Source organism: Daktulosphaira vitifoliae, unplaced genomic scaffold (assembly GCF_025091365.1).
Source record: "Daktulosphaira vitifoliae isolate Bord-2020 unplaced genomic scaffold, ASM2509136v1 Scaffold_1, whole genome shotgun sequence".
In the NCBI taxonomy this organism is placed as follows: Eukaryota; Metazoa; Arthropoda; class Insecta; order Hemiptera; family Phylloxeridae; genus Daktulosphaira; species Daktulosphaira vitifoliae.
The window spans coordinates 82,497,242-82,524,600 of record NW_026099572.1 but is presented as its reverse complement, the minus strand read 5'-3'; the positions used below and the strand labels follow the sequence as shown (position 1 = coordinate 82,524,600).

At 34.0% G+C, this 27,359-nt stretch overlaps 1 protein-coding gene and 1 long non-coding RNA gene across 4 annotated transcripts in view; one reads left to right on the top strand and one right to left on the bottom strand.

Moving 5' to 3' along the window:
- The first annotated feature begins 453 nt into the window (after window positions 1–453).
- LOC126896861 (zinc finger SWIM domain-containing protein 5-like) overlaps window positions 454–27,359 on the top strand; it is a 50,583-nt gene continuing 23,677 nt past the window's right edge. For 2 of the 3 annotated variants that reach the window (XM_050669998.1, XM_050669997.1), the window contains exon 1: window positions 12,754–13,448. In XM_050669998.1, the coding sequence (XP_050525955.1) occupies window positions 13,040–13,448 (409 nt within the window). In that variant the 5' untranslated portion in view covers window positions 12,754–13,039. Of the gene's footprint in view, window positions 476–12,753; window positions 13,449–27,359 lie in introns of those variants that run through there. The other variant, XM_050669999.1, reaches the window with a different exon arrangement.
- Window positions 14,219–16,118, bottom strand: LOC126896896 (uncharacterized). The gene is made up of 3 exons (XR_007701980.1): window positions 15,865–16,118; window positions 15,504–15,799; window positions 14,219–14,483 (listed from the first exon to the last, which is right to left on the bottom strand). It is a non-coding gene; the product is annotated as an uncharacterized LOC126896896 (long non-coding RNA).

Below are 27,359 nucleotides of genomic sequence, written 5' to 3'. Positions count from 1 at the left end.
TAAAAATTGTCTGTCCATCAAACTTCATTTAATTTTCACGCTTATTTCTATATTAGAATCAACTTTCATGATAGAAATGTATTATAGATAGTTGATTTTATTTTTTAAATGTTTATCGCTGATATTATATCCTATCATATCAAAGTTCAATTTTTTTTTAAGTACAAACATTATTTTTTATTAAACAAATAGGTTAAAAAAGCTTTCATACAATACAAAACATCTGCTCTGTTTCTGCAATAAACAAAATAAATTTAATAAGAGCTCTTTTAAGCAATTCTATGCCAACAGTAGAAGCGCAAAACACGCTTTAAAATTAAGGCTAATAAAAGTTAAGATCCAACAATATTTTTTAACCAACAATCAAAAAACGTGTTTAAACAAATATCAAATGCTATTCGTTTTAGAAATAGTGTTATATTATCAAAATATTCGTAGCACCTGTAAATGCAAAATTTGCAAGATATCATGAAGGGTAAGTACTATAGAATACGTTAAAAAGCAACATTTACTTTATAGTTATATTCATTTATTTTTATTTAAAAGATTAATAAGCCAAACTGAAAAAAACACGTTTGGAGATCCGAATCATTTCTTAGATAAATTAATACACAATATATTTGATTTACTTATTTAAAAAATGATAGTAAAAATCATTAGTTTTTTTGAAAATCGGGGATAACAATTATTGCGAATAAAATAATAAATTGCGTTATATCTAATAGATTGACGAAGTATATCGAGAAAAAATATATTTTCATTAAAATTATACTAAAGAAATTAAGCTTTAAAAAAGGGGGTGCGCAAGTGCTGATCACATGTGTTCAAAGAGAATAATATTCAGTTTGTACAATGTGCGCCAGTTGCTCAAACCGAGATTACCACATCTCTATGCGACAAACCCCTTAGGGATCGGATTGCGCTTTTTTATCGTTGCCAGACCATGAAACATGGCGCGCACCAAACTCCACAATAAAAATAATGCCCACCATTGTCGTTCATGGGTATTGAGAAAAATTTGCTCCTTTTTAACAATCATACTCAAAATTTTATACGGCGATTAGTACACAAAGATAAGAATTCAATTTCATACATTTGCCATGTGTAATGCAGTGGAAGGAGAAATAAGTCTTCTATAGTGAAAATATTGTATAATATAATGTAACCAATCTATTTCGTATTTTTTATGGGAAAAAATTATTTGAGAAAACGAAAAACAATAAAATATACGAACTCTATTAAATATTTTATTATTAGCCAACCCAAGTTAATCATTTTTCATAGTTTGTAAAATTAAGTTAGTCTTAAAAAAATCAAGTCAAAATATAAGTTACTAAATTTTAATAGTTAACTCGATTAAGTTACCAGTTACTTCAAAAATAATAATAACTTTTTAATTCAAATCAATTAGTAATTTTTTTTTTGTTCATATAAAAAAAAATTTTTGGAAATTTTAACTATCTACCAAACAAACTACTATAAAATCCATTTTTTAATATTTAATAGAATTTTCAAAATACTACACAATAATGTTATTGCTGTTCAAACTTAGATACTGTCAATTAGATAATTATCGATACCTCCACAAGGTGCAATTCATATAATAAAAAATTATCACCGTGTGTAACAAATTTTCAAATACTTCTAATAAATATTTTTTTCATTATTTTAAATTTATCGGAAAAAATATATTTTATTGTAGTACAACACTAAATAGTACATTAAATACAAGTACTGTATATTAACTTAACTTATTAAAAAAAATCAATGATACTTATTAAGTTTAAATTATTTGACAAAATATCCACGTAAAGTTATCAATTGAGTTAGTATACAAATAAAGAAATTAACTAGTCAAGTAAAAAAGTTAAACTAACTTAACTATTTAACACGTTACAGTAGTGCTTAACCTTATAAGTCATTATATTAAAATATTTAATCCCATCATTGAGGATGGGATAAATTTTTTTTTACTAAAGTAAAGCACAGTATGGACGTGGCATAGTTGAGACAAATATAGATGATATCTGACAGCGATTCAAATCACTATCATAGGAAACGATTCGATGCAAATCTGTAGTTAGTGTTAAAAATAAGTATTTACATATAAATAAAAACTATAGTAAAAATATTATTAATTTAAAACTAAAAAAACCCAGCACAGGGAGGTCGCGGCACAGTGGTGACGTGACATAGTTGGATCAAGTATAATGATATCTGACAGTGATTAAAATCACTATAAAAAAAAAACGCTTTTATGCAAATCTTTAGATAGTATTTAATTTTAAAAAATTGGTGGATTATTCCAAAAGCTACATGATCTGCTAGTTCCTTATTAATATCCTGATTAAGATAAAGTATGTCAAATAAAAAAGGGAATATTACAAAATATTATTTCTCATTAAAAAATTGTGTTGATCCATACACTTTTCAATAAGTTATAGCATTATACAGTTAAAAATATAAAAAAGAATTATTTTACAAAAATCGTAATTTTGATGTCTATTTTCACCACGAAGACAAGTCCAGAGGTCAAATTTTTTTTTTTCACAATAAAGTATATTACATTACCTTTAATTTAAGATATATATAGAAATTGTCAGACCTTCCGGAACACTTTCAAAAGTTAAGTTGAAAAAGTTGTCATTTTAAATCCTCCCCTGTGGGCAGGTAAAGGGACAGATTTATAAAAAAAAATATACCAAATGTAAGGTAATGATATCATGCATCTATATAAAAAAAATTATATTGATTTGGTTATTTTTAAAGAAGTTATGCCAATTTTAAGTAAATAAAATATAAAAAATTTCGAAAATTAGCGATTTTTAAATTTGTAATTTTTTTGGAGGTTTCCCCCAGTTATGGGGAATGAGGGATATTTTTTTAATTTTTGAGGGTAATGTCTTCGACTAGAAACGATTTGTGATCTTTTGACGTATCATTGAAAGAAATCGGTTCGGTGAGAGCTGAGAATAAGTGGTAACAGAAAAAAAAAAAAAACACATCTTAGTAAAACCAATACCTTCTCAGCTTCGCATCGAAGCTAAAAAACACATCATAGTAAAATCAATACCTTTTCAGCTTCGCATCGAAGCTAAAATTACTAGTGCTATGATTGATACGAGTTAAATGACAATAGATATTTAACTATCTTAAATTTAAACACAGCCCCAAGTTGGCTGGCCCATTAGATGGTAATAAGTTCATTAAATGTCAACACCATTATTATAATAAGTAACCTTTATTTTCATAACCTTCTCATTAAAAATAAACTAAAGAAGTTCAATGTTGTTGGTTAAAATAAAATGGTGTGTACACATACATTTTATAATGTATTTTGTAAGTGTAAAGTGAATCCATCTTGTGTAATGTATTGATAACAATTATTATAGCCACATAAAATAAAATGTTATTATTTGAATTGAACGCGACAAAATAGAAAGTAAGAACTGTTTAATATGCATTTTATTTTATTTTATAAAATAAATTTAATATGAAACGGTTTTGAAAACATTTCATACCTAGAAGTATCGTGTAAGAATTTTTTAAAGTTAATATTGTGTTATAATAATAATAATTTTGCGTTAAATAATGAATTAGGAATATAGTTTTTGAAAGGTTTAATAATTATTTTTTTTCATTAGTATGGATACAATTTAAAATTATAAAAGTTACATTATATACACAAAATATTTATTATTATTATCATCTATTGTTAGATTTCATTATTAGACTATTAGCATTGCGTATAGGGTATTTCTACTTTGGGATATTCGAAGAATGGTATTTTTAGAAAAACATAGATTGGTGTAATAAGTTAATATTTTGAAGAATAAATTAACCCATTTTGAAAAATATAATAAGTACTAATTGATAATAAATTGAAAAAATGGAAATTATAATTGTTTTGTACTTTTATCATATTAACTAATATTATTCCGCTACCAATTTAACGCGAAGTTGTTAACTATTAATTAGAATATTGTTTGTATACATGGTGGCCCACCACTCACTGACAACTTAAATAACTTTTGATCCAGTTAATATTTTTAGTTAATTTTTTTTTTAAATAATAGTTATACGTTAGGTCTATAGCAATATCTCAATAATTAATTTTTTTACATTTTATTAAAAAAGCTATATTGNTTAAATTCTACTCTACAAAATAGCTATCTTAGATTTTTTTTTTACATTTTATTTAAAATTTAAAAATAATTAATATTTTTAATAAAATGTAAAAAAATTAATTATTGAGATATAGCTATAGACCTAACGTATAACTATTATTTAAAAAAAAAATTAACTAAAAATATTAACTGGATCAAAAGTTATTTAAGTTGTCAGTGAGTGGTGGGCCACCCTGTATATATATTTTAGTAATAATATTATTAAAATACATATTATGTATTATAATTTGTAAAATTGATCTTCAACAATACCAAACCGTGAAAAAGAGCTAAGTTCTAACCTTCTTCCTCTGAAAAAGTCCCGTTTATTGAAATAGTAATATTCTTTATTGTGGTTAAGTTTGTATTTTTTTAGTTCATAACTATAATCTTATTTTTATGAGCGACATTACACCTTTATTTGCATTGTTAAATACTTGTCCAGTTTTTAAATGAGGCTAAAATAGTTTTGCGCAATTTCTAATGAATCTGTGAAGGGATCTAAACCTTATTTGTTTTCTGACTTTTTACCTTCTCAATTCCCGTGTAATTTTTAAACGAAAGCTGAGCCAGTATTTGGACAGATACTATATAGCAATACGAATGAAGGAGTATTGTTGCTCATAAAAATAATATTAAAGTAAAGAACAAATTTTATCACAATCTAGATATCACTACTACTATAAGGAGGACTTTTTGGGAGGAAGAAGGTTGGACACATGGCCCCTTTTACATAGTTAAGTTTTTGTTAAAGATATTATTCCTTTTTACTTCCTATGTCCGCAAAATACATTATTTCCATGTACCACTGAAAAATCAAATTGATGACCGACTCCTTACCGCCCTCAAATAATATTGATGCTCGTAAGAGCGTTTATTTTTAAAAAACATCAATATTCAGATTTTTCCTTTTAATTAGTCTAAGAACTAAATTTGTGTCAAATTTCATATTTCTATTAAATCTGGAAGTGTCTTATATTAATGAGTCAGTCAGTCATAGTTAGCAATAGAAATGAAAACATTGGAATTTTCTCATTTTGAAATAATTTATTATTTAATAGCTAAATTTTCTATAGTATACTAAAATATTATGTTTTCATTTTTAAAATCCTGTCTTACAAGGAAACGGAGATATGAGGGTTAAAAAAAACCGGGTGAATTATTCCGTTTTAAGTTTCAATAGCATCGTTAGAACTCGACATGGCACATTACCGTGCACTATAATAATTTAGTCAACTATATTTAATCATATACTTGAGTAGTCAAATAAAAAATAAAATGAGTTTGTCCAGAATGGAAGAGTATTTTAAACTGTCCGCACTTGGCGAGTAAAGAGATACTTAAAATTCTACTATTTTGTTAATATGAATTCAGTTTATGACGAACGTTAATAATATGTTTAGAATTCTTAAAGTTTATGTGCAAAAATTATTAAAACTCTAGAAATTTGGTAAAATAAGAAAAACAACGGTAACCCTCCAAAAGAGTATTAAAACTACGTATGAGCCATTTAAAAAGCAATACGGAGCGATGGCGACAGCGTTGCACCTTGCATGCATCAATGGACCGCTGGAAGGTAGGCAGGCGGAGAGGTGAGGACATAAACAAAACGATAGTGTGTACAGTGTTTGTTGGATGACGGAAAGGGTGAAGGGGAGGGGACGTGAGCGTGCGTGCGTGTGTATTATGATCACAGGAGAATCGACCGTGGCGCGGCGTATCTTTAAATTTGGTCGACGGATGACGGCGGTGGCCGTCAGCTGTGGTCTCTGACACCGTTCGCGACTCATTCGGTCGCCCCGACCGCCCATCTTATCGTCCCGGCGGCAGCGCGACCCGCGGCGGCGGCGGCCGCCGCCCTGGAGGATAACAACAAACGTGATTTACATTATGTGAGCGTGTAGGACGACGGTGGAGCAGCTGTCCAGCTGGTTACACGCATGCTCACCTAAAAATTCATATTGGTGGGAGATACAAGACTGTTCTAAACTATCGATTAACTTCGGTATCGATTTTCGGTATTTTTTCTTTCCCTCCATCGTTTCTCGTTCATTTATAATAAAATTGTACTAGGACCGTGTAATTATAACGACAAAAGCAGTTGCGGGGGTGATTTAATGGAACGCAAGGGCGGAGGAGGGGTCGGGTCTGTTTACCGTCAGTGTCGATTTTTTCCCGTGACTTTCGCACAGAACTTTCCCGACACAGAAGCTAATAAAGCAATACAGCCTTCGACCGTCATTGTCGCACTCGTGTAATTTGCGTTTATTCACAATTTGAAAATTGAACGACTTATCGATATTAACTCCGATTACATCTCACTAAAAAAGTGTAAAATAGCTGCATACGAAAAAAACGCATGTATTTATTTTAACTAAAAAAATTATTTATTTAATAGTCGGTCCGTGTGGTATTTTTACGGTTAATAATTTTAGACGATATCCGTGATTTATTTGTAACTATTGTCTAGGTGTCTTGAACTTGATATGTACTATTTTTCAACGATTTAGAAAGTTTGAAGACAGAGAAATATATTTCGACATTTTTTAACATAGCATAAAATTTAAATGTATATAAATAATTAAATTTGTTGACGGTTAGCCCCACTATTAGTACCTCGCCATACACTTTTTTGATGATTATAATAAATAGCGTTTTTGAAGGACAGACATTTGAAAGTAATATCATGTATTAAAAAAAACTTATTTAAAGACCGAATAAACATTTTCATTTTGTGACCACTTGTTATTTTTGGTCAAATGAAAAAAGTTAAATCAGATTCATATAAAGTCCTGGACCTTTATCGCAAATACACGTTCGGTGCGGGTACGATATAATTAATTTTTTATTGATTGCTACGTTTAATTTTATGTTTTCATAATTTTATAAACTCTTTTAGATGTGTATTTTACCTGAGGATATTTTAGAATAAGAATATAACTGGCAATTTTTTTCAAAAAACTGCAAACCTGAATTTGTGACAACACTTCATTGGAACAGTGTATTTGTACTGAATGTACCAAGTACCATTGCCAATACGCTTTTTCGCATGCCTTTCCCAGACCCTCGATTATCATCTATTCAATGCACCGTATGCTCCTCCACTGCCATTAAACGCGTCCGTGTAGTCCGGGCGACAGCGATAATGATATTAACGCTCGGCAGAGAAACCTATTGATTTTGTTCGCATCTCCTGCGTTGGCCGCATTCAAGATTAGGCGTTTTTTTTAACATATTCCTTAAATTACAAATACTATGATGTTTAGTCGTGAGTTGTTTGAAGTTGTGTCATACGTTGTTTAAAATAGCCTCTGGTTCGCTCGGTAAGTTCAGCAAACTCACCGAGTAAATGTAGTCTTTCATGTGCAATTTTCGTTTGTCTCTCCTAATACTGTTTTAAAATGTTCTTGGTATAAAGAAAACATAAACATATATATATAAATATATTGATATTGATATTATGTCAAATTTTTTACTTTAATAAAATTATTTTAGAAAAAATTGTGTTTTCACAAATTTAATTAAATGTTTTTGGGAGGGGTTTACTGAAACAAAAGAATACCTTTGTAACTTATATGAATTATAATAAGCTAACATTTTTATTACATAAGCTAAAGTTTTTAGAATTAATTAATTTAATAAATACTTAGCAAATTTCGTCGATCCCTAATTAAGAATCTTTTTTGTAATGACTTATCAACCCATTTTCAACTAGCTAAGGTATATTATTAGTTAAATACTCTGTATATTACACAAGTTAATTACAATTTGTATTTATTCTGAATGATTGAATTTCCATAAAGATATCTCATATTATTATACAATATTATCAACATCGAAAGTATTTGAAAACGATAATTTTGTAATTTACTATTATATAAAGGTCAATTTTTAAATGTTAATTTTGACTAACCCGACATTACACACAAATAGTTAGCTTAAAATATATTAATTCAAAATAAAGTCATAAAACAATTGTTTGAAATTAAAAACATTGTTTCTTGTTTGAACATATAAAAATATAAATATATTTTTTCTGGTCCTATCTCAAACTAATTGACAGTTAGATTCGTTGTAATATTTTACATTATAAACTGAATAATCCTTTTGGCAAAATTTAATACAAATATTTTTATCAATATACCAATACTAATATAATAACCAATAATATTTTTCTTAAATAAATAATATATATCTATTATTGATAAAATGTTTTTTTTTGTGTGATTTAGCAAAATATTTTTTAATTAGATCAATTATTGATTATAGTAACAAAAACAATGGTTAAATTAACAAAAAACTATGACTCATTAAAAAAAAAATTACCAGACGTATTTTGATAATGCATTTTTTGATATTTTCGGAAGATTTTTTGTGTAATGATATTTTTCATTTGCAAACTTTATCGTATTTAATGAAAATTGCAAAATAATTTATAAATAGTCTCATATTTATGTTTAATATTATTTCTAAAAGCTATTGCTTGTGTCAAGGAGGATAGTAAAATTTAACCTCTGTACCATTAAATCGAGTTACGATTTATATCATTTGGATGATAAATTAGAGTAAAAAAAATAATTATTGCTAAAAAAAATTGCTCGATTTGCCTTCGTTCAGGCTATCAGGGTGATAATGATGCTGTTATTCATATGACTATTGTAGGTAGATGCCTGAAAGTCGCTCGACATTAAAAAAAGTCATTTTGAACCCATGGATTTTATTATACGGCAGTTTTTAACTTTTCTAAAAACTCCTGTCGGTTTGTTGTAGCGAGTCGTTTGATTTTCGAAATAACCGTAAAAGATAATGAAAGTAACTCCTGCAGCAACCATTACATATTACTAGGGATTTTTTTTCAAAGTATCTATGTGTAAGGTGCTGTTTATACACATCTAGAAGTATTATGAGACGCTCGTTTCGTTTTCGCTGTTATAAGGACGTAAAATTCCTTTATTGATCCCCTGAAAGTTTCCATGTACTAATTTATTTGAAAATTTACTACGTCAGAAAGTTTTTATTCAATCAGATAAATTTTTGAACAAGAAGAAAATACAATCATTACCAAACCCAAATATACGCACAAAATCAATAGGTATTTAATGAAAAAATGTTGAATTTCATTGATCAGGCTGATAGGAAAATATTGATTGCAGCTTTGACATTTTACAATTTAACAAGATTACTTTAAAAAAAACAGTAGTCTAAAACCTACGTCATGCCTTCAACATCTCTTGATACTTCTTGTCTAGTAATAGTTAACAAACTTCTTAATAGTTAGTTTATACCCTTTTTTTTTTTCAAGTTTACATTTACACGTTCACAGGCACCATTATTAGAGTAGCTTGACCATAAGAATACATATTTTTTTTCTTTTTGCAGTATATAAGAAAAAATAAATGTTTTCTGTGTTTTAACAAGTATTTGTAATATTATTTCCGGATAATCTTATTCAACAGTGTCATAGGTTATTTAAAGTCGTACACTTTTATAATAGGCACAATTGTTTTATTAAATATATCCAATAGTGTAAGTCACAGCACGACAGAGACGGAGTCGATTTAGATTTAGGTTCACAAGTCATACGGATCAATGGTTAATTTTCATTATATTGTTTGTGGACGACAACCACAAGTGTCGGTCTGAGTTAGAAGTCTCAGAAAAAAATTGAGTCCTTGCAGTGTACACATACAGAGAGAGAGTAAAGACCCTATTGTACGTGTGCTGAACCCCGTGAGAACATTCGTTTCTTTTTAAGTGCTGTTCCCCTGTGGCGTAGGGGTACTCCGATCGATACTTACCTCGTTTTTGTCAATTAGCGTCTTCCAGCTCATGAAACACGTTTATAAATACTTTCTTACAAGTTATAGTATGGCCACGATCAACAATTTTTTAAAAAAATGTACTTGTAACTATGAAAGGATAATTTAAGATTTTCGATAAATGAGTTATTTACTATATGTAAGTAGTTGATTAATACGGTTAAAATGCTAGCAACATTGACCGCTCGATTGTTTGTAGATAAATGCTTTGGCCTCTATCATTTGAATTGGAACCATATCAACTATTAATAATGACGTGGCATACAAATTTCGAAGTAGTACAATAAAAAATAACAACTTATGGTGGTAGTTCAACCGATAAAGGACATGCATCTTTTATAAGACAAGTGTGCCTTTGCTACATAATACGACTGCAACTAGGTTTACCCTAACGCATAAACCATAGCATGTTATCATTTAATTCGCCTAGGATAATGAATGAATTACGTCAAATTCTATAATGAATAAGTAACTTTTTGTATCATACTTAAAGTCGTCCAAGTAGTGACTGAAAAAAGCAAGTGGCATGTTGACCGACCTACTAAATAAACGAGTAGATTTATGACTTTTAAGTTTCAGTAAATAAATAAAAAAAAAAAACACTGTTATAATTACAAGAGAATATAAATTACATTACCAAAAACAACCGTAAATCATATCTAATTACTAAAATAGTCTCCGAGGTTTAGTTTCATAGGAAATGAAAAAACAACGGTTACAAATTTTATGTTCATAAGAAGTTATGGAAATAATAGTGTAACAGGGGCGTAGTGTATTTCAAAATTCATAGAGAGCTACGGACATTCTTCAAAAAAACGCATCAAATGAAAAATAAAACACGGAGTGATTAAATTCTCTTATATCTTCCCATAATTAACACGTTTGTCTATTAGTAAAAATAAAATCCATACAATAAATGTAATAACTGCATAGAGTTGATCTATTGATAGGGTTGTTTAAATAAGAGCAACAAAAAAAAAAAGGGTTGAACTAATTAAATGATAAAAAGTTTTGGTTATTTATTTCGAAATTCATCTTTGCATTCTCTTGATCAGTTTAACAATGTGGAGTTGTGATAATAAATCACGTTATACTTTTTTTCTTTGTGTAAAAAAACTATTCGTTTATCTTTTAATGTTTTAGATTGAAACCTTTTTTATCCATTAATATTTATTTCTAAGAGCATGATAGATTTCAGAATTTTGTTATTCAGTTACTTCTACGCACAAAGTTTTCTCTTATTGAATCTTCAATAAATGACTAATAGCTATTAGACCATAATAATATAATAGTTAAAAATCAATCAACTAAAATTGAACTATGACTTTTGAGATTTGTGATGTATAAAATTTAATTTGTTGCATTTCATATTTTTGTTTAATAATGACATGATTTTCCAACTTGAGATCGAATGAGAGGCGTGAGCTGTAAGCCTTTTACGGTTAACGTTGAGGAAATATCGCATTGTTTTTATTATTCAAACAGGAATTCAGAGTTAAAACATTAGTAGTATTTACTTATTTACATGCTATATTATTATGTGCAACATATTGAATATGACCTTTAAATTATATCAATCCATTGATTTATAACAGATATAACTACTCGATTACGAATGGGTATGATATGTAAGAAGTATAATCTAGGCACCTTGATTTATGACGTATGCAGAACTTTAAAAATGCGATCTGCAAATTTGTTGTTAATTTTCAAAAAAATAACATTTACTCATGACGAACATGTCAATTATAGTATTCGCAATCGTATCTATATTAAAAGAATAATTAGACCTATTTAAATATTTCTACCTACTTGTTGTTCGTATGAAATTTAAAATTCAAATTGTGATTTCAATGTAATTCGATATAATTTTTTTGTAAAAGATATCAAAATTAAATTATTTACCGATGAAAAATGTTATCATTGTATATTTTTCGTAAATATATAATGTGAACCGCTAATTAAATATATATATTATTATTATTATTAATAGCACTGCTTACAAATTTAAATCATAACTATTTTTAGACCTAATAATACATGTGTAATCATATTTTAATTGTATTCAAGTTTGTAACGATATAAATTTAGTGAAGAGGTACAGGTACATACAAATACAGCCCGTCTGTTAATAAATACATTGTGTCCTACAGTTCTAATGAGTTACTTTAATAGCGTACATTTGGGTCGGGTACGTCGTTTGCACCGGCTTGGTATCCGTTCACGGATCGTTTACCCTCAGAACAAAAAAAAAAAAAAAAATGTTTCAATTTAATTACCGCCGTTGGCTACCCGGTAACGTTTACGAATTTTGGCGATATGGCACGAACATTTCGTCCTTCGCTGTATTAATAATTGGCTGTACATTGCTCTCTTCTGTCATTACCAAGTAAAAACAACTATGCAGTATCTTAAAAAACATGTTTTGTGCGTCTGATAAAAAAAACTCTATTGTTGGTAGCGACTCGCTTGCCACATGTGTAAATGGTTAAAAATGCAAAAGAAAACAATAGAAATTGATTACTAGTTAAAATTTAATGGATTATTAGAATATCATAGCTGCATGATAATATACGGTTTCGTGTGGGTATTTGATTTAATAAATAATTTTGTTGACCGCGGCGGAATCCATTGGCCATTCGCGTACAGTATTTGGCCGACAAAAACGTTCACTATCGATAGCCGAGACGACGGTCAGTATCGATAGTGTGCCCTAGTAAACACGCACACGCGCGCGATAGTGGTGGGGAACGACTAAATGGAGAGCCGACCGCGTTCAGTGTACAACGAGAAACGGGTGCGGTTGTACGTGGTGCGCTACGGTAACTGGTGTTATCGCGTGTGCTGTGTATGTGTGTGTTTTGATTCTCAGTTTTTTTGAGAAGCGTGGTGCGCGACGCGTTCATAATTTTTTTTTACTCGTGACGACAACTATCGGTTTGGTCTGTCCCGGTGATACTGCTGTGCGTGTGATGCGTGTTCTCAACGGGATTACTACCGTCAGCAGGTCTATCGTCGCGTTAACGCCGTCGTAGCAGCGCCGCCGCCGCAACAATGACGTCGTGCAAACGGCCGTGCTGCAGCCGCGTTGCGGGCGTCGCCAACAAACGTCCGTGCTGCAGGGACGACGGGCCGTCGACGTCGTCCGGTTCTGGGGAGGCGGGCGGCTCTGGAACGCGACAGTCACCCGACTCTCTGTTGGATATTACCGCTCGGATTGTGGCCGAGAACATACCGTTTCAGCGGATAGAGGAACGGTATAGCCGCATACCGGAACCGGTACAGCGACAAATCATCTACTGGTCGTTTCCGCGAAATGAACGCGACATATTCATGTATTCGTCGCTGATACGCGTGTCCCAGGCCGGTTCGTCGTCGCAAAACTCGGAACAGAACAACCTGTCGTTTTACAAGGGCCTCAAACTCCTAGAGAGCGGTTGCGTCGATCGAGTGCTGCAAGTCGGTAAGTACACATGCGACGGATTAATTTAGAGATGCTGCTCATTCGCCGTGGCGTGTGTCCTTTGGCACGCCAAACATATTTCTGCCTTCACCATGTTAGAACGATAGGCGGCGTTAGAACGAGTAGCGGAACGTTAGGCACCGCGACGTTGTCAGGGGTGGGATGAGATTGGCGTGGAGAGCTAGTTAAGACAGCAAAGGAGGGGGGTGCGAGTGTACAAGTTAGGCCAGTGATCATCGTAATATTATTGGAACGAGGGGATATATGCTCACGCACAGGGTCGTATCGATTTAATAGCCGACGGAATTATGTAAAATGCATGCGGGGCACGTCCGGGTAAATTCAACCCCGACGAGAAGACCTCATTTCAAATTCTTATTAATGCCGTTGCCGTTACAGCCATTGGGTGGAGTATAGATTTTCTTTTAAACGTAAATGCATAGCTAAAGAGGACGAAAAAAACTATTGGCGTTAGTCGTCGGGAAAATTGAGTAAACTTAAAATACATTTAGAAGAAGAAAAGAAACATAACATCATTTCTGTCGGCCAGGTGTTACGGGTAGCTCTATGCATTATTCAATGGCATGACGGGCTTCGAGGAAAACGACGTTTGCACGGGAGAAGGAGGTGACTGAATTAATAATACTAATAATAATAATAATAATTATTATTATTATCGTTATCGGAGGCCCCAAAAGAATTAAAATAAATTTGAATAACTAATGCAAATGTATTTAAAAATATATTTATTTTCTCAACTGACGATTTTTGTTTCTCTTCTAAGTTTTTCTGTAGGCGACCGTTCTGGACGTCATCGAGGTACCGAGTTCGACCCACTGCAACGAGAGTTGTTCTTTCTTTAAATTTTTTTGGAAAGACTGTTTGGGCTCGAGGGAAAGAGAAACGAAATATCGTTTTCGCGTATGATAATAATTTTCATTTATTTATTTTATTATTCGGATGAGTATTAATGTTGTTCTCGCGCCTGGGGGACTTTTGATAGGCCCAGTTTGACAATCGGCACTCGCACCTGGCCTGCAAACATAAAATAATAGTATGGTGTATTTCTTATTGTACAAAAAATGGATATCATTTTAATGAAAAATTCATGGCGATCATTGACAAAGTTAGTCAAATTAATAGAAATATTGAGGTCATTCTGCGTTGGACGCTTATAAGTCGTCGGTGTGTATGTTTTCCTTGGCCAATTTTCATATGATTAGCTCGACAATCCTGATGAATTAAATTTANTTTTCATATGATTAGCTCGACAATCCTGATGAATTAAAATACATATTTTTAAATGAACACGAGTAATAATTAAGTTAGAATTTCGTCATTTTCACATAGGAACCTTGCACTCATCAAACTCTATCCTCTTGTACTAACGTTGTTTCAGCCCTCGTCAAACCTGAATAAATATTTTGTTTCATCGCCTCGCGTATGTACATGCGAAGGGTCGACTCTTTTATAGTAATAATGCTCGTTCTTATTATCTTTACTGCAGAAAACAAATAATCGCCCGCATCCAACTATCGTATACCGTGTATTTGTTAAAAAAACATGCACGCAACGATGAAACGTGAGTTATTTAGAAAAATCATAATGAATAGTACCCGTTAATAGTTTTCTTTAAATAAAATTTAGATTACGATATCTTAATTAACTGTGATTATGACTAAGGTCTATTATAGATTTTCATTCATAATCGGTCATTTATATCGTTGTTCGCATTATTGGTTTTATAAAAATTACTACTTAAGTGGGACGTTAGTCGATGACATTATTGGCCGGTTATTAGAGGTCTATTTTTATTATTAGTCTACTATATCGGTGCTAATACTGTAAATTACTATAACGCGTGACATTTAGTTTGGCTTCGATCGAATCGCAATGTAGATGAATAATTTAAGGGGAAGGGTATAAAAAATTACGTGCAAGTTATTCCATGTTCGTTTTTGTTATTGAAACCTTACAGACGCTTATTAAACTTTGTATTTGTTAACATAAATAATTTAATCTTGTTATTCTTTTAATAGTTTAAACTTTCTCTACCTTTGTAAAGATATTTCGGTAGACATTTTTTATATTGTTTTTAATTCGTTTAGTGTTTGACTTGATTTTATTTCGCTGACCTATTCGTGGTAAAACTGAATTGGATTTTATTGTTTTGAACAAGATGGCGACCATGGCGTCGTCGTTATGATAGGACAAAGAAACTGAGTGTGTACTGTTGTTCTGAAGGGATGTTTTATATTACAAGAACCGCACTGCCACCGGTGTGCACCGTCGTAGTGGTGGTAGTGGCAGCTGAACGAATAGCTTACATCACTGCATACTTATATGAAGGCCTGCAACCAGAATATTATTTTAAGTGAACGCGTAGGAAGTTTTATTTATTATTATAATATAATACTAAAATATATCCAACGTCGTCCAATCGATTGCTGCTGCTTATGAGTAATGACCGACATTTGTATTGATGTTATCACTGATACCTCGCGCGGTTGGTATTAATAACGTCCACATAACTTGGTTTTGTGTTCGTATAAACGTCTCTGGAAATCTGTTGAAAGTTTTTTAATACTTAAGTTTAATTTGTGATAAAGCAATTGTTTTTTAGATTTAGTGTTTATGGGCCTATTGTTATCGGTCACACGTGCGCTCGAGAGTTGTTCAAATTCCGGCACTTTTGCACCGAGTGCTTTTTACTATAATTAAATTTTTTATTGTTATTGGGCGCGCTATATAATAGGAAGACTAAAAATGACCGGTCTACAATCGTACACGTGTCGATTCGTTCTATTTAAGTTTTTGTTGTATGTGTTTGCAACAACGATTAAAATTTTAAACAATAAATATTTTCCATGTTGAACACAATTTTCAAATTGTTATTATTTCGGTAACATAAATATTTTTTTCCAAGTCGAATGCTGTTGCACAGAAGTCTGGTACCTATTAATAATGATAATAATAATAATAATAATAATAGTAATAAATAATAACCATTTTTGTCGGTATGGCGCCATATTCAACGCGAAAATTACACTCGGGCGGCATTTCTCCTTTTGATGTCTTCCACAACCCCACACAACGCGATACGGTCTATTGTCTAACTTTTTCTCTTTGCAAACCCTAACGCCATGCCCCGGGGGGTTAAAATAAAATAATATGATTTTTAAGACTGCCAGAAAATGCTTGCGCGAAGGATTGATTTAAGTCCGGCAGCCTTTTTTTCTTAGTTAAAAATAATTTCTGTACGTTTTTTTTTTTTGTATTCTACGCCTCCCACAATCGGGCAAGGCGTAGATATAAAAACCAATTTTCAAACGGACAAACCCTCTTGCGTTCCACTAACCGCATGGGTCCAAAAATGTGGTTTTAGCAGGCCGTCTCGATGGTAGTCCATTACGACCATCCTCTGCGTTATTATAATTTTTGTTCGTCTCGTGCACGTTCCTCTCCGGTTTTTGTTGCTCAGTCGTGTTATCACGTCAAGAAATCTATGTACAATTTATACGTATTCACATAAATCCTACACTGTCGCACTGTCGAGGATACGTTTTCCACTTGGTGCATAATAATAATAGTTGCATTGAAATACACTCGCAGCCGACCCGTTGCGTATCACCTGGCCACCTCCGTCTTTCAGTGATGCCAAACTTGGTTTGCAAGAATAAAAAAAAATAAATAGTTTTCTTCATCTCGAATGATTCCCGCGGAGTTTGGGAATTGGCGCGTCAATAAACTTTGGGTCGAAAGGGCCCATCGTCGTTGAACTTGTACAGCCCTACGACGTCATTAATCGGTTGCCTTCAGCGACACCGAGAAGAATACGCATTGGCAACGTAGCAACGATTTTTACACGTACGGACGGACTCGCATGCAGAGAAAGAGACCCCAGCCACGAAAACACGATTGGGATTACTCGGCGGCGGCGGCATGTATAGGTTCAGAGAACGCGTTTCAGGGGCAGACTCCTCCTCCGCCTGATCGTCGGGCGTTCGTCGTCGCGGTTCGCGGCGTCGGCGTTGTGTATGTTGTTGTGCGGTGTGCGTGCGTGTGTGAGGTAATCTCTCGAGTCTCAAACCGCCCGTGCTGTACACCGCCACCGGATCCCCTCCAGAAAACGACGATATGCCGCATCACGGCGGCGTGGTGTCTTTTATTATTATTATTATTATTATTATTATTATTATTACCGTACGCAGTACTCGCCGCCGCAACATACACGCGCCGCCCAACATGTGTGAGAAACTATACCAGACGTCGTGTTTGCGGGAGACGAAGGCCAAACATATTTTAGAAGCGTTCCTATATATTTTTCTACCGGACCGGTGTTCGCATACCTTCCACGGGACAGTGTGCCGTATTTTCGCCCGTTGTCGTCGTTAATGTTTTTTTCCTGCCGTGGTCGGTCGGTTTTATTTTAGGCGGTTTTCTCTTTGGACGAATGATTTTACGAAAATCGTTTTGATTTTCACGGTTTTTGTTTGGGGCAAACAAAAAATATTATTCGGGGCGAATAATATCTGAGTAAACTTTTCTAAAATTTAATATTACCAATTGGTCGACGCGATTGAAAGTGTTCTGACAACATAGCGTTTTTCATATGGTTTCGGGCAGCACTTGGCAAATAAGTGTTTGCCATTAAAATCCCTACAGATTCGGTTTTTGTTGATTTTATTGTTATTTGGAAAATCGAAATCGTGCCCCTGCATTCTAAGTGCGAACCTTTTGGGGATCGGTTTAATTATTCAAGTAGAACACAAATAAAATATAACGAGAGTTGTTCAAGAACGGCAACGCGTTCAAATTAATTGATTTAATAATCCCGACAAACCTGTTGTATGTAACCAACCAGGTGTACCCGTTTTTCCCATAGCCCTGTAGATTGCAAAAGGACAGTGCGCCTAAAGGTTAGCCGAGCGGTTGGGGCGGATAGAGAAATTCGATGGCCAGTAGACTTTGTGGTTAACCTTTGTCGGTCGTGTGTTGCACGTACAAACAAAATCTATTCATTCTTGCAGCAGTTGATTACTAAATGAAATGTGCTCTGAACGGGGAAACCGTATACGACATGGATGTAATAAAAAAAAAAAAATGTTTTTTTGACATTTTAAATTGCGCGTACAAGGTGGTTGACTTTGCAAAACGAATGCGAATCGCCTAAATTTAAAACACAATTTCTGTGTAAATATTTTGTGTGGAATTGAACGTGTTCTATGGCCTCGACGAGCGTTAGGAATTTTGTACTATTATTTTTCTGTTCATTATCCTCCGTGTTTTATGCAATTATAATTTATTACGATTTCTTGTCGTACCCCGTAATATTACGTTTTTGCGCGTTTAAAAGAATAAATTAACAACAACGCATAGGAAGTTTATATGAATTTGTAGGAGAAAAAAATTTAAATAATTGTCCAATGTTACCGGTAAAAAATGGTAGCAAACCACGGGGCAGAATTAAAAATATTCAAATAGTCATCTGAAATTTTTATTCCGAATAATTTACCAACAATGTCTGTCTGTTACGTAATGGTATTACTGTTTATTTCCCAATGATAAAATTGGAAATTACAATTTATTTCCAAAGAATTTTGCAGTTACCATTGAACTCGCCGATTACATAGAAAATACGAATTTCCATTGTAGTTGAACGAAAATTATAGGGAGACGCGTTATCGTTTAATAACCGAGTGAGATATGGTTCGGCGTATTATTATTTTATTGTGTTTTCGATGCTCAGAAAATTCTCTCATATTTCTGAGGAATATTTTTCTCGATAGTTGGCTTTGTTTGAATTATGCGGAAATTATTTGTCGGCGACTTGTTGTATAAAATTACTATAATTGGCTTAATTTTATACAGTTAATAATTTGAAAATCTCAAATTATCATTGTAAATTGATTTTCTAACGTCAAAAAACGTACAAGTAATTTACATAGCTTAGTGGTGTTTATTTATATAATATAAATTATCTTTGACACCACAATTACCTTAAAACGTAATATTTCTCCACTACAAATCCATTGGTATTTTCTTTCATATTTTTGTCTCTGCCATTTGAACAAATGCGTACCATCTGGGTTCAATTTTTAACTACTATTATAATTTGATATGGTGCGCGCTGTTAGTTTTTTGTGCTCTCCGAAAAACATTGAATTTTTATTAAATACTTGTTCTTATTGCGTCGAGTGTTTGATATTTTCAGCCTTTAAACGCGTATGGAAAATATTGCGAAATTCCTCTAACACTAGACGCAGTAACGGCAAAACAATTTTGTACAGTGGAAATACTCACCTGATTAATATCAGTTTGTGTGCGTATATTTCTATTAGTGTGTGTTGTTAAACGCTAGCAATAAAGGCGGATGAGATAAAACCGTTGTTGGATATTATTCAAATTAATAATCACATGCATTACTCTGATTAACTGTTATCTATGATTTTTTTTACGTATCACTTGCCCGTCCCAATGGTTTTACGAGAAACGTTTTGAAAATGTTCAATAATTATGCTACTTAAATATCGGTTTAATTCAACTTCAATATTTTCTCATCACATTTCGATTATTTGAACACGATATTTATCTAAATTAGATAAATAAACAGTTTTACGATAATATTATATAAAATATAGCGACGGAATTGGGTCAACACATGGAAAGGTCGTGGTTCCATCCCAACCCGTGTGTATCATTTTATCATGAATATCAATAATATTTATTTCAAAATTAAAATACTATTCCGCGTTCGAATTGATTTTAATAATAATATCATTAGTATTTTATTATAATTTTAATTCATTTTGTATGCTAAACAGCGCACAATTTTAAACTTATCAGTGTGTACTAAATAAATTTTAATAAAATTAATTTAGTTTTTTTTCATTATACGTCATTCGTTTTTTTTTTTTTTTTATTATTATTATATTATAAACTACATCACTCGAGATAAATTAAAAACTACATTCTCAAAGAGAAAATTGTTCGATAGCAAATAACTCGTAAACGCCGTTGTAAATTCTACTTGTATAAACAAAACTACAGTGTAATTTATTTCTGCAATTAACACTCCCCCGAAGAAGAACAATGGCACTAGATAAAAACAGTCTGCTAATATGATTCGTCGGGGAATAAGTGGAATAATAGTTGCGCTAATTATTAATGTAATAGAATTTTTTTTCATTCTTCGCCAGCAATTACAACAAACACGCGATATCAAAACGTCGCCAACGTCTTTTTTTCGGGCGTTCCCGGTTTCTTCGTTAAATGATTTCCTTTGGACTTTAACGGAAACGTTGCCGAAAAAACGCTTGTTCAAACCTACAACACTCCCATTTTCGAACGGGGCACAACGCGATAATCGGCACGTTAATGAAATCGTATTAAAAAACGATATCCGTTTCCGTAGAAAAAAAAAGCCGAAACGTTTAATCCGCACAGTAAAATCCGTTATACATACAAACGTTAACACTCTTATTTACGTCATGTGTACATTATACTTTTATTTATACACATAACCGGAACCGCCGGAGTGTTTGGGCCCCGTGGCATTCAGAGGAATTGCTGTTGCCGCCGCAGCCCAAAGACCGGTTCTTTTTGTTTAACAATATTTTTACACGAAGACGCGCATACTTGCCAGTACATAATGTATTATTATTAATATTCCTCTTTTTTTTTTTTTATGAGAACTGTGATAGAGAAAGAAAAAGATACCCGTCGTCGCGTCGTCAACACTTACCAGACTATTATCAAATTAACGTGTAGTACGCATTGTGCGACGTGTTTGCGTCGTCCGGATTATAATGGAAACTTCCATTTAAATTTTTTAATAGATGGGGCACACCGTTTTCGGAAGTACTGCGCCGTACAGAAACACAAAGACAAAACCCACCCGTCACATTTGTTAGTTTTTTGTTATTTCACGTACGCCGTATGATTAAAAACCGTGTTCTCGCCAACCGTTTTTTTTTCTTTCTATCCGGTGAAAAATTTCAATTTTTCAACGAGTCATTTTTATTAATTTCAAACTGTTGTCTTATTGCGTTATCGGTTATTACGCTTTGGACGTTAATATGCGGGTGTAGTGTTTTTTTTTCACTATGAACTTTGACGTTCCGGACCGTCGAATAGCGTCGGACAACGCCAACTGTTAAGCACACGCGGCCAGAGAATAAAATTCTAAGGGGGCGCCCCGCAGTAAAAATGTTTTTCCATGTGAATAATACATGTGCCATTTGTATTTTTAACAACCGGATTGTTAACTTTTTTATTATTATTTTGTTGTTTAATATTAATCAGCAGCCTGCCAAAGTGGGCTCGAATACCGGAAACACAATAATACCACGGTGTTGTTCGACGGAACGTTACAGTAATTACTAATGTTATTGTTATTGCTGTTATTAAATTGTGTGTAATATATTAACTCAATTCGAGATAGCAGAACGCGTAACCGTTCAAAGTATGTTTACTCGCTGTTTTTGGTTATTTTTTTTAAATATAATCAAATAAAATATCCACGGCTTGTGATTCTGATAACAGCTTTCTTGATTGCCGTTCAGATTGTAGTTTGTAAATGTGCCCCATTAAAGTTCATTAACTTATAATTATGATGCTCAGAATTTTCTTTTTCTGCCTGAAAAATGTTCAACAAACAAATCAACTCGGTTCTCAGCTATTGACTCTGTTCTAACAACCTTAACCAAATTACAGTTGTGTTCTCATGAGACGTGTTTTAGAATTTTCTTCTAGGCATCCGCGTGTTTGGTATTTAGTATGCTTAAAAATTGTAATTGTGTTTTCGAAGCGAGCAATTTGTTTTATCGGTAAATGCCTAGCCAAGAGCGTAATGTTGTTTTTCTGATGTATTTTCTACGTTAAATGTATTTAAATTGTTTTATTTTTTAATACTATAAATCAATACGTTTAAAACGTATTAGTGTATACCGAACACCAACAAAATGTAACGTTTTTTATCAGCTCACTTGTTGGTTTGGCGTATGCAAAATACAATTTTAATTCTGTTAATCTAGCGAGAAAAAAAAATGTACATAATACAGTAATCGTGATAATGATTTATCGTTAATTATGTAATCAAACTGTGTTTCATTTGGTTTTTACACCATTGGAATACGTTGCAATTATGAAATTAAAAACTCGAGTTTTACGGTCATACAGCGTTAAGATATTTCATTGCCGATTGACAATACGCCACGCCAATGTTGACACTGCTGGCAATTGATATTTTTTATAATTGTACTCGACGGCCGTGTTGAATTTGAGAGGATGTATTCAATAAATTGTACACTAGCAGAGTGTGTGTATTCATTTAGTAGATAATTGCGTTGAAAATTGTTGTTGTAAGGTAATCGTGTAGTCATAATACCAATTTGTATCCTAATGAAATGTTCCAACAACGCGCATCAACTTCGATATTATTATATCAATCTATTATGGCCCTGAGGCGAAATTAGTTATCTTTTTATTACCCCAATACACGCCACTGCGGCTAGCCATACTGAACTTATGGTGCCTGCGCATTTTCCCATGATATTAAAATTGTTAACCAAATAATTTAAATGTTTGTATCACTAAAACGAGTACGGGTTCTTTAAAAATAAACAAGTGGTTTTCATAGTGCTTTAATGTAATACGATTTACCTTGATTTTTTTTTTAATATAAAATTTTTTAAAAAATCAACGTATTGTTATATCTATCTAATGACTGCGTTGAAAAACAAAGCGTACGATTTTCTAATAGATACTAATAGTCGAATGATTATGACTGTTGTAGTAATGAATAATTAAAGTTGCTATTATTTTATGTGCGTATGTTTATTCGGTTTTAAATATATAATCAGTCCGAGATAATTATTTTCAATTAAGTTATTTTTATTAATGTAATATCTAAACAGGTTATGTTTATGAGGTCGTTAAAAGTTTTATTTTCCTGTACGATTTTCTCCGAGTACTTTTCAGAATTCGTGATCTCATTTTGAATTTTAAGTTGTTGTTGAGTAAATTTTAATGTACACGGTTTTTGACTTGACAACATAACTAGTTTAATGAGATATACGATACTTGCAGCGAAAGACCGTATTTCTTATGGATTACGACTATAAAACGCATGTCGTAGTTGTAAATCTCTCAAAAATAGTCGAGTTCCTCAAGTTGTGTTTTTGTGCTCGCCCACGCTTGTTGGCTTCGGACAAAGTTATGTTTTTAGTGGATTGGCGGCCTAACTAGTGACACAATCAACTAGTTTTTTAAATAATTTATTTGTTTTCGCGTCGTAGAAAGCGTGTCTTAACCGCAGTTAGTCTCTGATAATGTAATTATTATTATTATCACAATAAAAACTCCCGGACCGAGAAATTGTGTTTTGCACCGCTGTAGGCACCTTCGCTCGAACTTGCTGCTGCTGCTGCTGCTGCTCCGTCCCGTTAAACTCGTGTAATGTCTACTCGCCTGCAAAATGTTTTTCTAATTGGTTTTCCCCCGCCGCCCGCGTCACCAAGTTTTCGTCCCGTACGATTCTCGTCGAGCCTACGGCCGTGTGCCTTGTGCCATTTATACCCTTTTCGGCCACCCTCGTACGTGTATAAATGTCAATGTCCGCCGCGTAACGTTGCCGGGGCTCCGTTTAGTAGTAAACTCAATAATACGCGCATTGTCGACGACGGTGCGCTGATAAATTATAGATTGTTGTCCCGACCCTTTTCCCCATTGTAAATAGACGGAGGCTACACCATAGAAGATACTAGAGATTTGGCTGCAACATCGTCTCGCCCGTATCATTATATTGTTATGCAGCCTACGGTGGTGTGTTGTATAATTTCGTAGTGACGCCTGGCTAAAAGCGGGGCTGGGTATTGGCGCGTGCGTTCAACGACCTCCTTTTTTTTTCTTCTCGTCTGTATCGCGGTCATGTCCTCCGCGGAACACCGTAGTGGTGATTCATCCCCTCGTCGCTTACATGTATATACTCGCGCGCGCACACACACACACACACACACACACACAACTTGGGCAGCCACCACACGTTGAAGCACATCGATCCGTGCCGAATGCACGCGCGGAGTGTGGACGATTTTTATGTAAATTTTCAACACCCCCACCCCCCCACACACAATTCTCTTTGGCCCTAATAGTTTTTTTCTAATTTATCGCTGCATCATTGTTATACTTTCGTCCCGGGGGCACACGTGTTGTTGTCGTTATTTCTTTTTTTCATTTCCGACTGCGATGAGTGTGCGACAGACCCGTTTGACTTTTTTGTTCGAGAGTAATAACAATAATAATATGCCGTCTTCTAAACGTGCTCGGCCCTCGTCAGCTTGGCTCATTGCCGTTATCGATCCAGTCTGCCGCTTGTACTACCCGTCCATTCCAGTTTAGATAACATTAATATATACGATAGCAATATCGCACCATGTGTTCGTCGATAACGGCAAGCCGGTTATTATAGAAATTCCTGGCTGCACAAGTCTGGTGTGTCCGAGTTAGGGCGGTTTGTGTTTGCTTTTCACCGTTCAGCTTTGCTGTAAATTTTTAAAATATGAAACCGCATTCGGCATTGTTTGCGACACATTGTTGTGATCGATTTGGACGCGAGGGGTATTCAATAAATTGGGGTTTCTTATGGCCACAGCAGTTTCTAATCCTTTCCGTTGCTCCCCGTACGTGAAAATATGTATACAATCGTTTGAATCGCTTAAATTAATGTCATATTCGGCATACTTAACGCCAACTTGTTACGCTTAGATAATACATTTTTTTTTAGAAATCAAATTTTTAATTATAAAACAATAGTGTTTTCTCCGACCTAGACCGGAAACGACGATAAGTAGTGTTTTTCTCAGCAACGAAGAAAGGAGATAAGTGTTATCTATTAAGAGTGCGCATCCGATCGCGATAAACTCTCCTCATACATAATACAATGTGTTTTGCGATGGTTCGCATCCGTTAACACGGAAAGAGAACAATGTTATTAGCAAATTTCAGTGTACGTAACATAATTTAAAAGAATAGTTTTGTAGAAGCCGTCGGCTGTAAAACATTGTAGTAAATTTTTCAAACGAGCGGGACATAAAAAACTACGCCCTCTCGCTGTTACATATCTAACCGTTAATTTAATGTAAAAATACATAAATTATAATTATCCGAGGCTTTTAAAGTCTTGTAGGCAGTATAAATACTACTACATTAATATATAATGGGACGTGCATAAAATGTGATTTGTATGAAAACTAATAACCGTATGTTATAACTTAGGTTTTATCTGACGTGTATCTCATGTACGGGGCCCCGCAGTAGTAAACGAGATAAAAGCAAGTACTTGCTCGCGTGGTGTGTATTATAGGGTTTTGTGTTGTACGTAAAAGTCCGATCAAAAGCAAACTTAGGTCGTTTATATTTAAAGATTTTTGGCTCTTATTCCAGACATACTTTGTGAATATTTGGCATCGGGTGTTGGCCCGAATATCCGAGGTTTCCGTTTAAAATCCAACGCGGGCCTGGCTCTGACGCCGGGAGGGGGTTAGTGACGGACTCTCCGAATTTGGCCAGAAAACGCTGGCAAGGATTATTATTGAAAATTGGCCAGGATTGAGGGATGTTGGTTGCGGGGAGGTACTGGGCGCGCGAGGGCCACGTCGTTTGGCAGTGCGACGATTTAGACCTTTGGCAGCTCCAGCAACACAAAGATAAGAACTTGTATTTGGCACCCGGGGCCGATTGATCCCGTTAAAAGCAGTGCGCTTTTATTTTAGCGTACCTGTTCGGCAACGGCGTGTGATGGTTATCCGCCCAAAATGAGTGTTTTTGTCGTTATCGTCCGGTGTGTGTCGACATGAGCAAAGAAAAAACGCACGTGGTCGGTCGTTTCGTTGACTCCGAAAACGTTTCGGAGTCGGTTGTAGGGCGAGAGGGAGAGTAAGCGGAAAAGAGAATCGGCGTGGTGTCGATAGTGGGGAAAGTCCGTGTTTCCGGAAACTGAAGGAGAGATGAGAAACCGCGGAAGAGAATGAAAACAAACCGTCGACTTTTACTACACTTCCCCTCTCCCGCCGCCGCATCAGTATCATACCGCCGCCGCCGCCGTCTGTTCTATCCGCCACCGTATCGGCGGTTCGCATGACCTCGTCGTAATACGGACAACGCTTCCTCTCCAACACCGCTTCTGCTACCGTCGACACTGCCGCCACTCTCACCTTGACACGGTTTTCATTCAATCCGAACCTTATGAACTAAATGTTTATATATATATATGTATATACATTTACTAAAAATACATGTGTATATATATTTCTTCACGAAAACATACGGTTTATAAAAATAAATAAGTCTTATCGGTTCGTTCATAACAACAAATGGTGTGTATAGTTCTATTTTGCACTCGCTTTGCGAGAGAACTATTAAATCATTATTTTTCGGTTTAACGTGCCGTTTTTATTTTCCATTGGTGCCGCGTGCGGATCTCTGCGCGAGCATAAATGCGTTTTAATTCGACTAGCACTTGGAAAAGCGAAGGCAGTGATAAAATAAAAAATATATATTTATTACATGTCATAATATTTCAATGCCCCCAGATGTGTTGTGCGTGCATAACCGCGGTGTACCGATGAGTCCCATAAGTGTCTGCTGGCAAGCGCGGTCGCGTCGCGCCGCCCCTCGGACTCGAGATCAATACGCATCGTAAACGAGTGTGTACAGCCGTGTCTTTTTTCGTCGTACAAATCGCCCCTGCACTGTACTCGACGGTTAGTTACGCATGTTTGAGTTGTCGAACAAAGGTTTTTTCATTTCGTCCTCGGACATGTAACCGTCCATAGAAATAGGAAAAGAGTAATAATAATAACCCATCGCGGTCGAATACGTCTTTCTATATGTATTTTTTTTTTTTTTTTT